A 15,265-nucleotide genomic window follows, 5' to 3' on the forward strand; every position below is an offset into this window, starting at 1 on the left:
CAGAATAAGTGAAAGAATGTTGTTAGGGCGTACACCTGGGTCGTCATCGCAGCGGAACTGTAAGACTAACCCTGGCTGAACAAATAGAAGTTCTGAAAAAATTAGAAAACAAACAAAGCCAAGCATCTATTGCTAAAGAATATGGTGTCAGTCCCAGTCAAATTTCACGTGTCTTGAAGCAGAAAGACCAGCTTCTGGAAGACTGGCAAAACAATACAAATCCACAACGGAAACAAAAACGGGCAGGAAAAGGTGAGGAGGTAGAAGATGCTCTTCTTCGGTGGTTTTCTTGAGTCAGGAGCAGACAGTTTCCTGCTTATGGAGAAAGCTAACCAGCTAGCAGAAAGTCTTGGACTAACTATATTCAAAGCCACTGTTGGATGGTTGGAAAAATGGAAGGAGAGGAACGGCATAAAATTCAACAAACAGCATGGTGAGAAACAAGACGCTGATGACTTTGGTGCTGAAATTGGGTTGTTTCAGTTCTTCCTACCATCTTGAACGATGTTTGCACCTCGTGACAATTTCAGAGCTGATGAAAATGGTCTCTACTGGTGAGCGATTCCTGATGGAACACTTGCATTCAAACATGCCAAAACTACTGGAGGTAAAACATCGAAGGACCGACTGACAATCCTCCTTTGCTGCAATCTGGATGGGAGTAAGAAGTTGGAACCCCTCGCCATTGGAAAGAGCAAACAACCCCGTTGCTTCAAGAAAGTTAAGCGACTTCCTATGTCATATGAGGCTAACGCAAATTCATGGATGACTGGGAAAATTTGGAAGCAGTGGCTAAAGAGACACTAGAATGCGGGCACAAAAGCGTCAGATTTTACTGCTTTGTGATAATTGTGCTGCACACAGGGATGATGTCAGACTGTCTAACGTCAATGTGGTCTTCCTGCCACCAAACACTACCTCTCTGATCCAACCTATGGATCAGGGCATAATAGCCAATTTCAAACAACATTATCGGGCTCATGTCATAGGCGGTCGGTGGCCCAATGTTGGGGAGGCTAAATGGGTGGGGTTAGGGGCGGGGCCCGGGTTGGGGCTTACATCCATAATTGTCTGACAACACACAGAAAAAAAATAAGTAAAAATAAAAGTTACACTTTAAAACCTTTTATTAAATGTAACATCAAACATATAAACGGCGAGTGACCGTACTCACTGCAATGTGCAGTAGAGACTTTCCTCTCTGTCCCGCCCCAGCGTCAAGACGTGATGACGGGGGGAGGGGGGCGGGACAGAGAGGGAAACGCAGGAAGCGGGAGGGAGGGAACCACTGACGTCGCTACCGCTCCACCCCCAAGGTGCCGCTACCGCCCCCCCTTTCACCGGGCCCGGGCCCTCTCTTCGTTATTCAACTTACAGCAGACGCCGAAACAGCAGCAAGCAGCTCAGCTTCAGCTCCCGTCGGCCTTCCCTTCCCTGCTGTGCCATGCCCTCGCCGACGTGACGTCACACGAGGGCGAGGAAGCAGTGAAGGAAGGCCAAAGGGAGCTGCTGCTGCTGCTGTTTTTGGGCTGCTGAGTTGAATAACGAAGAGAGGGCCCGGGACGGGTGAAGGGGGAGTTGGTGGCGACTCCGGGGGTGGGGTGGGGCGGTAGCGGTACCTTGGGGGGGGGAGAGGACATGGGAGGTCTCAGAAGGAGGGGGGGCCTTGGAGCTGGGAGGGCTGGACTGAAGGGGGCCTTCCAGCTGGCTGGGAAGAAGGCACGGGGGGGGGCCTTGCAGCTGGGAAGGGGGGAGGACTGGAGCATTGGAGCTGGGAGGGAGGGCAGGGGGGCCCTTACAGTTGTGAGGGAGAGCAGGGGGCCTTGGAACTGGGAGGGAGGGCCTGGGGCCTTGGGAGCTGGGGGGGAGGGCCTGGGGCCTTGGAACTGGGAGGGAGGGAGGGAGGGCGGGCAGGGGGCCTTGGAACTGGGAAGGGGGGAGGACTGGAGCCTTGGAGCTGGGAGGGAGAGCAGGGGGGGCCCTTACAGTTGTGAGGGAGAGCAGGGGGCCTTGGAACTGGGAGGGAGGGAGGGAAGGGGGCCTTGGGAGCTGGGGAGGGCCTGGGGCCTTGGAACTGGGAGGGAGGGCGGGGGTCTTGCAGCTGGGAAAGGGGGAGGACTGGAGCCTTGGAGCTGGGAGGGAGGGCAGGGGGGCTCTTACAGTTGTGAGGGAGAGCAGGGGGCCTTGGAACTGGGAGGGAGGGAGGGAGGGGGGCCTTGGGAGCTGGGGGGGCCTGGGGCCTTGGAACTGGGAGGGAGGGTGGGGGGCCTTGCAGCTGGGAAGGGGGGAGGACTGGAGCATTGGAGCTGGGAGGGAGGGCAGGGGGGCCCTTACAGTTGTGAGGGAGAGCAGGGGGCCTTGGAACTGGGAGGGAGGGAGGGAGGGAAGGGGGCCTTGGGAGCTGGGGGGAGGGCCTGGGGCCTTGGAACTGGGAGGGAGGGAGGGAAGGGGCCTTGGGAGCTGGGGGGAGGGCCTGGGGCCTTGGAACTGGGAGGGAGGGAGGGCGGGCAGGGGGCCTTGCAGCTGGGAAGGGGGGAGGACTGGAGCCTTGGAGCTGGGAGGGAGGGCAGGGGGCCCTTACAGTTGTGAGGGAATGGGGCCCCTTACAGTTGTGAGGGAGACCAGGGGGCCTTGGAACTGGGAGGGAGGGAGGGAAGGGGGCCCTGGGAGCTGGGGGGGCGGGCCTGGGGCCTTGGAACTGGGAGGGAGGGAGGGCAGGGGTGTCTTTCAGCTGGGTAAGGGGGAGAGGACTGGAGCCTTGGAGCTGGGAGGGAGGGACAGAGGGGGCCTTGGAGCTGGCAGGGAAGGAGGATGGCAGGGAGCCTTGCAGCTGCAACGGGAGGGGGGCCTTGGGAAAAAAAACATTCCAATACGTGCCCGTTTTAACGGGCTTAACGGCTAGTAACATAGTAGATGACGGCAGAGAAAGACCTGTACGGTCCATCCAGTCTAGATATTACATATGTATCATATGTCAAAAAAAAGTGGTTGCTCAAAGCATATACTAACCAATGTGTATACTATTCAAAAATGTTATCAGTTATTAAACACTGCTATTTCTATCCATGGAAAATCCCAAAATGAAATAGTCACATTAGTGAAGTAACATCCGGCGACTAGACCGCATCATAGGTGTCAATGATCTGCTCAGGGTTAATATCTCCAACAAGATCACTTTCAATGTTCAGTAAACATAAAGTTGTCAGTCTTTCCTGACCCATTGTGGATCTCAGCCAGTTTCGTACACGTCTCATGGCAGAAAAAGATCTCTCACAGGTAGCTGTGTCAACAGGAAGAGTAAGTGCCAGTTTCAAAAGCTTTGTAAAATTTGGATGAAAATGTGTTGAAGTAGCTGCTTTCAGAGCTTCCAGAGTGCTTTCTGTGTTTGGTAAGTCATTTTTTATCAATTCCATCTCTGTGTGAGCAAGTTTCGTATGGATAGAAAGAGCACTTGCATATTTACTGAGTAGCCCGTTGCTGCCCTCCAAATCGCATTTCAGAACTGCATCAACACTTTTTGCAATTTCCATTGACTGAGGTGAAAACCTGCGACTACATTCTTCTAATAGTGTATCTAGCACAGAAAAATACAGTTGTCTTCCCCATTTTTCTTTTGCATTCTCATTTTCACTTGATGATTCAGAGATATTCTCATTGTCCAAGTGTGGTTGTAATAAATGAACATTCTAGCGAAGCTGTTCTTTTCACAGGTCTTGACTGTCGACATTTGTAAGTGTGCTCTTCATCTGTGTCAGGAACATCATGCAGTTCACAGAACTTTGGATCTCCTCCCAAATATCAGCCCACTTAGCATCTGTTCGCATATTCTGCAATACGTCGATGGTTTTCTGGAGTACACTAGAGGCCCGAGAAAGTGTTGTATCTTCTGCCTGCAGTGCTTTGTGTGTCACATGAATTGTACTAAGTACATGGTAAAAAATAATCAAGCACATACAAAAGTCTAACTTGCGCACAGTTTTCAGCAACCCTGATGCTTCAATGAATCTACGGTATGGAAGCTCTGACAATCCCAATAAAGTGCTGAGAAGTGCTCCCAGTGAGTTTTTAACAGCAGATACATTTTTCCATCGACAGGCCCATCTCGTGTCACTTAAACTGGACAATTCCAATTTGACACCAAGCATCTTCTGGACCTCTAGGTAGGCGTGATGTGTACTAGGCTGTGAAAAAAATGTGAACAAGCTTTCCAGGGTGTAAAAAAAACCTGTTGCTGCTCGGTTTACTTTGCAGGCCTCTACTAAAACCAAATTCAATTTATGGGCCATGCAGTGTATATATATATAGCTGTGGGGTGATCTTGCAGTATTTTTTTGCTGTACTCCATTGACATGACCTGCCATGACAGCGGCTCCATCATAGCACTTTGCTACAATTGGCAAATCTGCAATCCTTGATACTTGTAAGAATTGTTTAATGTGCTGATAGATAGCATTAGCATCTCCTCGCTCAGAACAATCGATCAATCCCAAAAGGCGTTCTTTTATTTCCAGATTTTCTTTATATCTCACACACACTGTCATGTCTTCTTGCTTGAAACTGCGTGCTTCATCAACAAGAAGAGTAAAGAACCCATTTTCCTGCACTTTCTGAATGATTTTAGCTTTTACAAAATCTGCTGCAATCTGTAGTAGCTCATTTTGCGTTCTGTGGCCCAGTAGATTGAAAGAACCCTTCAATTTTCTTGCAAATGCTTCATCGTATTTTGAGAACAAATTGCACAATTCCAGGAAGTTTTCATGATTTGCTGATTCTTCTCTTTCATCATGTCCCCGCAGTGCAATTCCTTGTTTGGCCAAGTAAAGCAGTAAATTAGTAATTTTTAGAGCATAGTCTCTATTTTCTTCTACTGTTTTCTTGTGAGAAGATGAGAGCTGTGTTGCGATAGAGCCCACTTGTCTGGATTTTTTGAGGGAATACCATCTTTCAGAAGACTGCTTATGTATACCAGAATCTACATGTTTCTGAAGCTTTTCTTTAAAATTTTCAAGTCCCTGACTCCTTTTTCAGTAAAAGCAGAATCTTTCAAACACTATAACCTGAAAACTGTCTGCAAGGAAAGCAGAAAACTGCATCTAACTGCTGACTATACTCTGAAAATGAAAATGTCTTGTAATATTCTGATGTGAAGGAACGGTTTTGCTTTCCAAACACAGATTTTGGAAACTCAGGTAAATGAGTCTGTGATGGTCCCATTGTAGTTGACCCAAGATCTAATACAGGAGTAAGGACAAGATTTTTTTCAGTTGAAATTGCAAGATTTTGAGGCTGATTTTGATTTGATGAGAATTCTTCCTGTGGATTAGGAACTAAGATGTTGCTAGAGCAGCCAGCCAATGACATATATGAATCTTGCTCAGAATCACTTGGTATCTCAATCTCTCCAGAACTTGTTTTCTCTGGAGTGCACTATCCAGAGCTCACTGTGGGTTTTGCGCCAAAATATCTACTATAATAAAAGGATTCCTCAACGTTCTGAGGACAACATTCGGAAGCCATCAGCTCACTCCCTGTTCCACAAGGGTTCGTAAGTTCATGGTGGTGAAGCCCTACAACTCACCATGTCTGTGCCCCGCCCTTGCGTCAAACGTGATGACGTCGAGGGCGGAGCAAAGACGGTGAAGGGACACGGATGGCGGAAGAGAGCAAGACGGACGCCAGCCACGGACAGGAACCGAGAAGAGGGAGGGTGCGCAACACACGGAAGCATCCGGGAAGCTGACGCAGAGGAGGCCGCAGACTTCACAGACGGGGAGATGCCGTCCGACAGCGTAAACCCCAAGGAAAACGCACTCTATGACCCAGGCAGGGGGAGGAGTAGGGAAACACGCATAGCGTGTTTACTCTTGCCCCTGCCTACGAATCGCTACAGACTCGCAACAAACATCCCCAAACACCCGCACAACGCAGCAACACCCCCCCCCCCCCCAACAAAATCCTAGCGCTGCCATCAAACCCCATCTTCATACTGCCCTGGGACAAAGCAGAACACAACAGAAAGACGAGAAGTACTTCATAAAACAACAACAACAAAAAAACCTTTACTTCTCTCTCCACAAAATACAAAGTGTGGGAGAGAATAAAGCAGCAATCGGGAGCCTAAATACAGCCATTATTAGCTGTTGCTAGCTGTACTGAATGGAAAAAAAACTGGGAATTTGCACGTCTTCTTCCTCAACCCCCCCCCCCCCCCTTTCTTTTTCAAAGAAAAATACAAGGCTTACTATAAAGGAGGACAGGCTGAGTTCCAATACCAGACACCACAGCAAAAGCAGACAAGTTACCCAGCTGCACCACACTCCATCCCTCCCTCCCTCACGCCAAAATAAATAAACAACATCTAATATGCAAAATCTGCAACAAGCACTCACACCCATACAAAAAAAACAAACTCACAACCCCCCCACAGCAACATACAAACACTGCCATATTAAAAATGAACTTGAAATGTCCTGAGGGTTAATAATGGACAACAGTGGCGTAGGAAGGGGGGGCGGTGGGGCGATCCGCCCCAGGTGCACGCCGCTGGGGGGTTGTTGGCTCCGCTGGTTCCCTGCTCCCTCGAGCAGGGAACCAGCGTAGCCAATGCAGCTCCCAGTGACGTGCACTCGGGGCGGATCGGCCCGCTCCTTGCCGCTCCGCCGCTTCCCTATGTAAGTACGCGCTCTGGAGGGGGGAGGGTGCGCAGCGGCGACCCGCCACGGGTGTCAGCCGCCCTCGCTACGGCACTGATGGACAAATTCCTGTATCCAAAAAGTTGAGATCACAGTCTAAAGTCATCAAACAATATAGGAAAAAGTAAACCAAAAGCATTAGGGGCTTATAGCCCATTTAGTTATGTTTAAACAAAAGAGATGTGCATGAAACAAAATATTTATTTTTATTTTGACTTGTTTTAAAAACCAGAGTCAGTCAGCACCTACCTCTGTTTGTCTCCTGAAATCCAATGCGCTGCTCCTACGTGCCAATTTATGGGTCTTACTCTGGAAGTAAGACAGGAAGTGGGAGGGAACATCTCCCAGACACCCTGTCTCTGACTCTCTTCTTTTTGTTCTTAACCAGCCAGCCTGAGCCTTCCCTACATGAGGCCCCTCCCGTGCGTTCTCGCCTATGCGGAACAGGAAGTACATGACAGGACGGGAGCGAGCGCTTGTAGGGAAGGCTGACTGGCTGCCTGAGGGCGAGACAAAGAAGCACTGCAGTGCAGAGGCACAGCCAGGACCGCGGCGCACCTGGGCGGAACTCAACTGGGCGGGCTGATGATGGGGATGGCGTGTCATCGGCGTCGTGGTCGCGTCGTTGGTCCAAAACAGATCCTGCGGCTGGGCCAAGCCCCGGGCGGGCGGAACTGGGTCGTGTCGTCGTCGGCATCGCGTTGTGGTCGATCCGACCGAAAGTACAGGTGACGTGACATCATCAGGATCTGATCCTGCGGCTGGGCTTAGCCTCCCCAAGCCTCTTATACCGGGCGCCTATGGCTCTTGTGCTACGTCGTCTGATGAGCGTTATGGATGACCAGACTGGCAAGGATAAACGTGCTGTTGAACTGGCTCGTCAGCTATCACTGTTGGATTCCCTACATATGCAGAAAGAAGCCTGGAATCATGTTACACAGGCAACCATTGTGAACTGCTACAAGCGGGCAAGCTTTGTTAAGGGTGTGGAGAGGGACGAAACAGATGCAGCTGTTGCAAACGCGTCAGATGAAGAGATTATTGGCATCCCAGCCGGTGTTACTGAAGAGGAGTTCCATCACTACATAGCTGTTGATTACGATCTACAAACAGCTGAAGACAGCACTGATGTTGAGATATGCGCCTACATGCAGGCAACAACGGCTGATGATAGAACAGATGAAGAAATGAGCAGCGAGGCACATGCTGACGAAATTCAACAACCTCCTCCTGTCACTTTTGCAAGAGCGCTGGAGAGTGTCAACACCGTACAGGCCTATCTGGAGGCCACTGGATGTCAGTGCTATGACAGTTTTTACCGTCCGGCAGACGTAGTCTATGGAACTCACAGACCCAAGAGTGTATAGAGGACTATAACTGATTACTTCAAGCAAGCCTAATGTCAGTTAACTGAGACTGTATACTGTACATATAATAATAAACAGTACTGTACATATGTTTATCAAATATAGGGGCGTATCTGGGGTTCGGCGGTAGGGGGGGCCAGAGCCAGAGTGGGGAGGCACATTATAGCCCCCCCCCCCCGTCACCATTGCCACCCCCCCCTGCCACCGCTGTCATCGCCACCCTCCTACCACCGCCAACACCTACCTTTGCTGGCGGGGGACGCCAACCCCCGCCAGCCGCGGTCCGCTTCCTCTAAAAATATTCCTTGAGCTGAGGTCTTTTAAGTTGTTCGTCCTCGCTCCCACTCCTCCGTGCTGCTGTTCAAACATGCTGTGACATCAGACAGACTCCGAAACTGGATTCCACAGAGTTTGAACAGCAGCACGGAGGAGTGGGAGCGAGGACGAACAACTTAAAAGACCTCAGCTCAAGGAATATTTTTAGAGGAAGTGGACCTCGGCTGGTGGGGGTTGGGGTCCCCCGCCAGCAAAGGTAGATGTTGGCAGCGGTAGGGGGGGTCCAGGGCGAAATCTGCGGGGGCCCAGGCCCCTGTGGCCCCACGCAGATACGCCCCTAGATGTCAAGCTTCTTTGGGTCACAATGGTTAACTGCACGCTCTGGTTAACTGCATGCATTTCTTTGGTCCCAGACCCTTGCACTTAAGTGGATTGCACTGTACTATGTTACCCTTAAATCCGAATGTATATAAACACCAAAGTAAAATCTCATAATGCATTGTATCAAAGGCAGATAAAATATCCAGGGTAACAATACAAAAATGCTTATTTGGTCCATGCCCTGCTGGATTACATCCTCAGTAGATAAAAGGTAGTCAACCTGCAGGTATCTTGCACACAGTCCCTTGCCTTGGATCAGATGGTGTGGATGGAGACACAAGCCATAACATGATCAACAGCTTTGGCAGCGTGTTTACCAGCCATGCTTGTTTTAGGAGCCTTGGTACCCATTAAGAGAAAAGGAAAAAAAAGGCAATTGCTTCTACTTTAAGTGAGATCTAACATTTTTGTTCTGAATGTGTTTTATGTATTTAGGTGTAAAATCTAATGTGTTCCCTTTCAATTCCCTCAAAGATATAATAAGATTAATCAAAGGCACCTGAGATACAATTACTGATTAATCAGATTTGCAGCCTGCTGCAGGTGGAGATGCAAACCTTAAGGAATTGCAAAAGCTGTCTCTACTGAGAAGCTGTGCGCTCTCTTTCTTGCAAAACTTTTCTTGCTGTCCCCATCCCAAAGTGACAACCTTCAAAGTCAAGTTCATAATCAACATAGCATTACTATCTTACTCCAAAATGCAATAAACACATAAAAAGGGTAAAGGAGAAGATAAAGAAAAAAAAGCTGAGTCATTAGAACGCTTCAGCACACAGATCAGCATAACACATCTGCTTTGCCTCTTTGATAAGAGAGGGACCACTGGACTTTAAGGCAGGTCCTATCTCATCAATCTTCAGGAAATCACCTGCCCTAGTTTTCTTTCTTTGCAGGCAATGTGTAGTTTGGCTGCAGTAAAATTCTGTCACCATAACTGGAGGTTATTTAAACCAAAAATTTACCACTGAATTTATAACCGGGTAGCAATGCAAAATGCAAGGCCCATTTTATGCAGTGAGACCTGTTTCAGTAATCATGTGCATTAAAGTACTTTAGTTCAAAGTTGGTAACTGAGGTTACAATGAGCAGTAGTGGGAGAAATAGGATTTGAACCTTGCTTTTAGCCTTCAGCTTTAACACTAAGCTGTAGAAGGTGTCATTTCATTAATAAATGCCAGACCACAGGTCAAACTTTAGCAGTGAAAGGGAGTGCAATGCAAAAGGTGTACTTACAGGACTGTTTTTACCTAGCTGAATCCGGTAGCGTGTAATGAAGCTGGGCTTTTCGGTCAGGTCTATAACCATCAGGATGCCGTTGATGAAGCAGTAGGTGAGGGTGGGCATCAGTCCAACACCTGGATTCCATAGAAGAAAAAGGCACTTACTAAACACCATCAAATAATTAACTAAAGGGAGTGGAGTACTAAATACGTAAAAGGAAAATAGAATTCTCTACCCAACAATCATGCAATCAAGACAGCTCAGATACAAAATATTGGAGGAAGGAAAAAGCCTCAGTGAGCTAAGATCTACTATGTTCAGTCTACATCTAGCTTCAATTTATTTTTTATTACATTTGTACCCTGCGCTTTCCCACTCATGGCAGGCTCAATGCGGCTTACATGGGGCAATGGAGGGTTAAGTGACTTGCTCATAGTCACATGGCGCTGCCTGTACCTGAAGTGGGAATTGAACTCAGTTCCTCAGGACCAAAGTCCACCACCCTAACCACTAGGCCACTCCTGTAAGCATAGGAAAAAAAACCTCCCCTGGATAAAATATTTTTCCTCTCTGCAATATTTTGTATCTGATTACATTGTATCTTGATTACATTATTGTTGAGTGGAGAGTTCAGTTTTTGTTTTGCGTTACTAAACACCTGCAAAACTCACACATGAATCAGCTGAAGCTAGGTGGCAGGCTTCACAGCTTAATCAGAGTGGGAAAGAGCCACATTATCAACAAGACTTCATAAAGCTTTTGTGTAGCCAAAATATGTTTTACTCTCCAGTTTTAAGGACTGTTCATTTTATAATGCATGGTTCTATGTAGCAACTATAACTCACCAAGAAAGAAAAGTGACAATTCACTGCCCCCATAGTAATGATACAGCTTCCCCCACTGTGCCTGCCAGAAATTCCCGGATGCACCCCAAAATCTTATCAGGTACCTGTGGAAAGAAATAGGAGCAGTTCATGTTATTTAGATGCTATATATCCTTTTCTCCAGGCAAAAGGTAAAGGTTGTTGACAGCTATGAGGGTTTAGTGCAGTATGTACTAAAATTGGGAACCTACTACCTGAAAGAACAAACACAGTTCATCATCCCCTATAAAACTGGACATTTCCAGATGGAGGTTTTAAGTTTATAAATTAATTTGGCAGCATGTCTTGGAGCATCCAAATGTCAGAACTGTTTCACACAGTCTCCTACTGGCAAGAATAATTACAAATGCCAAATGCTGTCAGGAGTAATAGGGATCAATCACAAACCAATTGAGATGAGAACCCTTATCAACATGTTCTTAAAGAAATTGGGGCAGACTCGAGAGCTAGGGATGCTAAAGTACCCCCTTCCCCCATGGATGGGCATACAGCACTATCTTATTAAGTTATATGTACTGTAAGCAAAAATAAGTCACAGCTCTGTCTACATAGAAAACATTAAGCGTCTCCTTGAGATTGTATCCAAACCATTAAACTGTAATGCTTGGAACATATAGTTGGCTAGTAGCAAAGACAGCCACCGTATGAGGGGTAGATAGTAGATCAGGGGTACAGGAGAAGGAACCACACCAGCCCACTGAAATGCAGAGTCTTTGTTAGTTTTATGTCAATTTTCTTTTTCCATTTTCACAGGATGACAGCAGCACCACTAAAAAGAAATTATCACTTCTGCATGTGGACATCCAAAAAAGAGGAAATTATTTCTTTTAAGTGGTTTAAAAAAATCTTTCTAGTGTCACATAGTGCTATAAAAGAGCACTACATAATTGCACCATAATCGAGGTGATAAAAACAATATCGGAGGAATCTTAGTTGCAAGGAGATGAAGAGGACACCAAGGATCAGCCATAGTCTGTGGTATTCCTCTGGAAAAGCTAGACTGGATAGGCCTAATGGATCTTGTCTGATTTTATCTTCTATGACAGTGACAAAAATAGAGTCTGCAGTACTAGAAACAAGCTATCCTAAGAGGCAATAAGGATAGACCAAAGGATGGAGGAAGGAAATACATCCTAGCAGTACCTCAGGACATGGAGTCTCGCTTTGTTTAATTTATAAACATGTATCACCTGCTGATCAAATAAAATAGCCCTTTTGAAGCACTGTTTATGTTCTAAAACAAACTGGTACAGTTTAAATGTATAAATGCCAGATATATACTTGCTCCTTCATCCCATCTCCACCAGTCAAACCCTTTCCTCCATCTCCCTCATCAAGGACCCTTCTCTCACCCTACAGTGGTGGAAATAAGTATTTGATCCCTTGCTGATTTTGTAAGTTTGCCCACTGACAAAGACATGAGCAGCCCATAATTGAAGGGTAGGTTATTGGTAACAGTGAGAGATAGCACATCACAAATTAAATCCGGAAAATCACATTGTGGAAAGTATATGAATTTATTTGCATTCTGCAGAGGGAAATAAGTATTTAATCCCTCTGGCAAACAAGACCTAATACTTGGTGGCAAAACCCTTGTTGGCAAGCACAGCGGTCAGACGTCTTCTGTAGTTGATGATGAGGTTTGCACACATGTCAGGAGGAATTTTGGTCCACTCCTCTTTGCAGATCATCTCTAAATCATTAAGAGTTCTGGGCTGTCGCTTGGCAACTCGCAGCTTCAGCTCCCTCCATAAGTTTTCAATGGGATTAAGGTCTGGTGACTGGCTAGGCCACTCCATGACCCTAATGTGCTTCTTCCTGAGCCACTCCTTTGTTGCCTTGGCTGTATGTTTTGGGTCATTGTCGTGCTGGAAGACCCAGCCACGACCCATTTTTAAGGCCCTGGCGGAGGGAAGGAGGTTGTCACTCAGAATTGTACGGTACATGGCCCCATCCATTCTCCCATTGATGCGGTGAAGTAGTCCTGTGCCCTTAGCAGAGAAACACCCCCAAAACATAACATTTCCACCTCCATGCTTGACAGTGGGGACGGTGTTCTTTGGGTCATAGGCAGCATTTCTCTTCCTCCAAACACGGCGAGTTGAGTTCATGCCAAAGAGCTCAATTTTTGTCTCATCTGACCACAGCACCTTCTCCAATCACTCTCGGCATCATCCAGGTGTCACTGGCAAACTTCAGACGGGCCGTCACATGTGCCTTCCGGAGCAGGGGGACCTTGCGGGCACTGCAGGATTGCAATCCGTTATGTCGTAATGTGTTACCAATGGTTTTCGTGGTGACAGTGGTCCCAGCTGCCTTGAGATCATTGACAAGTTCCCCCCTTGTAGTTGTAGGCTGATTTCTAACCTTCCTCATGATCAAGGATACCCCACAAGGTGAGATTTTGCGTGGAGCCCCAGATCTTTGTCGATTGACAGTCATTTTGTACTTCTTCCATTTTCTTACTATGGCACCAACAGTTGTCTCCTTCTCGCCCAGCGTCTTACTGATGGTTTTGTAGCCCATTCCAGCCTTGTGCAGGTGTATGATCTTGTCCCTGACATCCTTAGACAGCTCCTTGCTCTTGGCCATTTTGTAGAGGTTAGAGTCTGACTGATTCACTGAGTCTGTGGACAGGTGTCTTTCATACAGGTGACCATTGCCGACAGCTGTCTGTCATGCAGGTAACGAGTTGATTTGGAGCATCTACCTGGTCTGCAGGGGCCAGATCTCTTACTGGTTGGTGGGGGATCAAATACTTATTTCCCTCTGCAGAATGCAAATAAATTCATATACTTTCCACAATGTGATTTTCCGGATTTAATTTGTGATGTGCTATCTCTCACTGTTACCAATAACCTACCCTTCAATTATGGGCTGCTCATGTCTTTGTCAGTGGGCAAACTTACAAAATCAGCAAGGGATCAAATACTTATTTCCACCACTGTAAAAAAAAAAGATGGCATGTGGGAACTTGCTTCTTTTGTTTTGTGGAATGTAGTAGTATATTATAAAAATACACTTGTGTTTTTTATTTATTTACTACTGTTTCACAGAGAAGGTATTGAACAATGAAGGAAGGGCTTCCTTCATGCAGAACTGTCCAGAGTCAGTCTAAATGTGCCAACATTGTCCAGACACAGAAAGACAAAGCGGGTTTCACACTCTCCACAGCAATCGAACACAACAGAAATCGGGTGCATATATTTGGAATCACTCCGATCTTTTGGTTTTTAAATTTATTTTTTACATTTTTACTAAGTTTGTCTCTAGTAGTTTCGATAATATTTGTTTTTCCATTTGTTTTTCCAGTTGGGTTCAGCATTTAGACTTGTTGCTTTATAAATAACTATAACCTCGGTGGTATTTTTACATTTTATTTTACTTTACATACTTTTTATCTTTAAGCCTAACATTGCTTGTATGTATCGTAATACTTTTAACTTGTTTTGATTTGTTTATTTGTTCATTTATTTGCCCATTATAAATTTAATCTACGTCATACATGCTTTTCTTGCTGTTTTATTCTAGTAGCCTTTTTTGGCGTCAATTTTTAGAAATATATTATATGTGGTGCCCAATTAGGTAAGGTTATCATTTGCGTGCATAAATTTTGAGGCACTCTAATATAATTGGAAGCAACATGATATCTTGGATCCTTCATCTGCCAGACTTTCCTTTATTTTTTATCAATTTTTATATTCTACATTTGGAATATACCATTTGTTAAGAAATCTTCTATGAAATAAACATTTATACACTAGTTGATATTAAAATATATTTTTTATATACACAAAATTTTTAATTATATACACATATAGTTTATAAGGTTTTATGATATGTTTTTTTACTTATATACAATTAATATTATTAAAAGTGTTTTTAAATTTGTGATATATAACCCATATATATATATACATATCTATATTGTTTATTTACATTTTAGGTTTTTGTGATCATTACTAATTGATTATTAAATGCTCCTTCAGTTGATGTATTGCTGAATCCCAATTGATTGGTAGGTTTCTTTTATTCTTTCTCTTTTTTTTATTCTTTTTTTCTTTTTATTTATGGTTTACAAATCTTTGAGTAACACCCGGTGTAATAAATCTTATTGGTTATAATTTTAAGTGTATATATAAATGAGGTGGAGTATTTGTAATAGATCTATTTATCTATTTTTCTATATAATTTCTTTATGTCCCATTTATTACTTTTTAATATTATGTTTCTCTCAAACTGATCTTCATATAAAAAGGTTTTCTAGAATTCTCATTAACTTTAATGAATATAGACACACATACGTTATGTACTGTTTAGTTTTTATTATTATATCTGTGATGTTTTTAAATTGATATTTTTTATATATTTTTAAATTGCTTTTTAAGAATTATATTAATATATGTTTGTTTAGTATAATGCAAATGGATTTTTTTTTATATAT

The 15,265-nt window shown here is 45.2% G+C and overlaps 1 protein-coding gene across 1 annotated transcript in view; it reads right to left on the reverse strand.

Moving 5' to 3' along the window:
• The window catches only part of LOC115475875 (fatty acid hydroxylase domain-containing protein 2-like), a 48,488-nt gene that overhangs the window by 27,312 nt on the left and 5,911 nt on the right, over nt 1-15,265 (reverse strand). Inside the window, 2 exon segments of the mRNA XM_030211933.1 lie at nt 9,950-10,071; nt 10,783-10,886. Of these exon segments, the coding sequence (XP_030067793.1) occupies nt 9,950-10,060 (111 nt within the window). The 5' untranslated portion in view covers nt 10,061-10,071; nt 10,783-10,886.

The sequence above is a fragment of the Microcaecilia unicolor genome, chromosome 8 (genome assembly GCF_901765095.1).
Source record: "Microcaecilia unicolor chromosome 8, aMicUni1.1, whole genome shotgun sequence".
Lineage (NCBI taxonomy): Eukaryota > Metazoa > Chordata > Amphibia > Gymnophiona > Siphonopidae > Microcaecilia > Microcaecilia unicolor.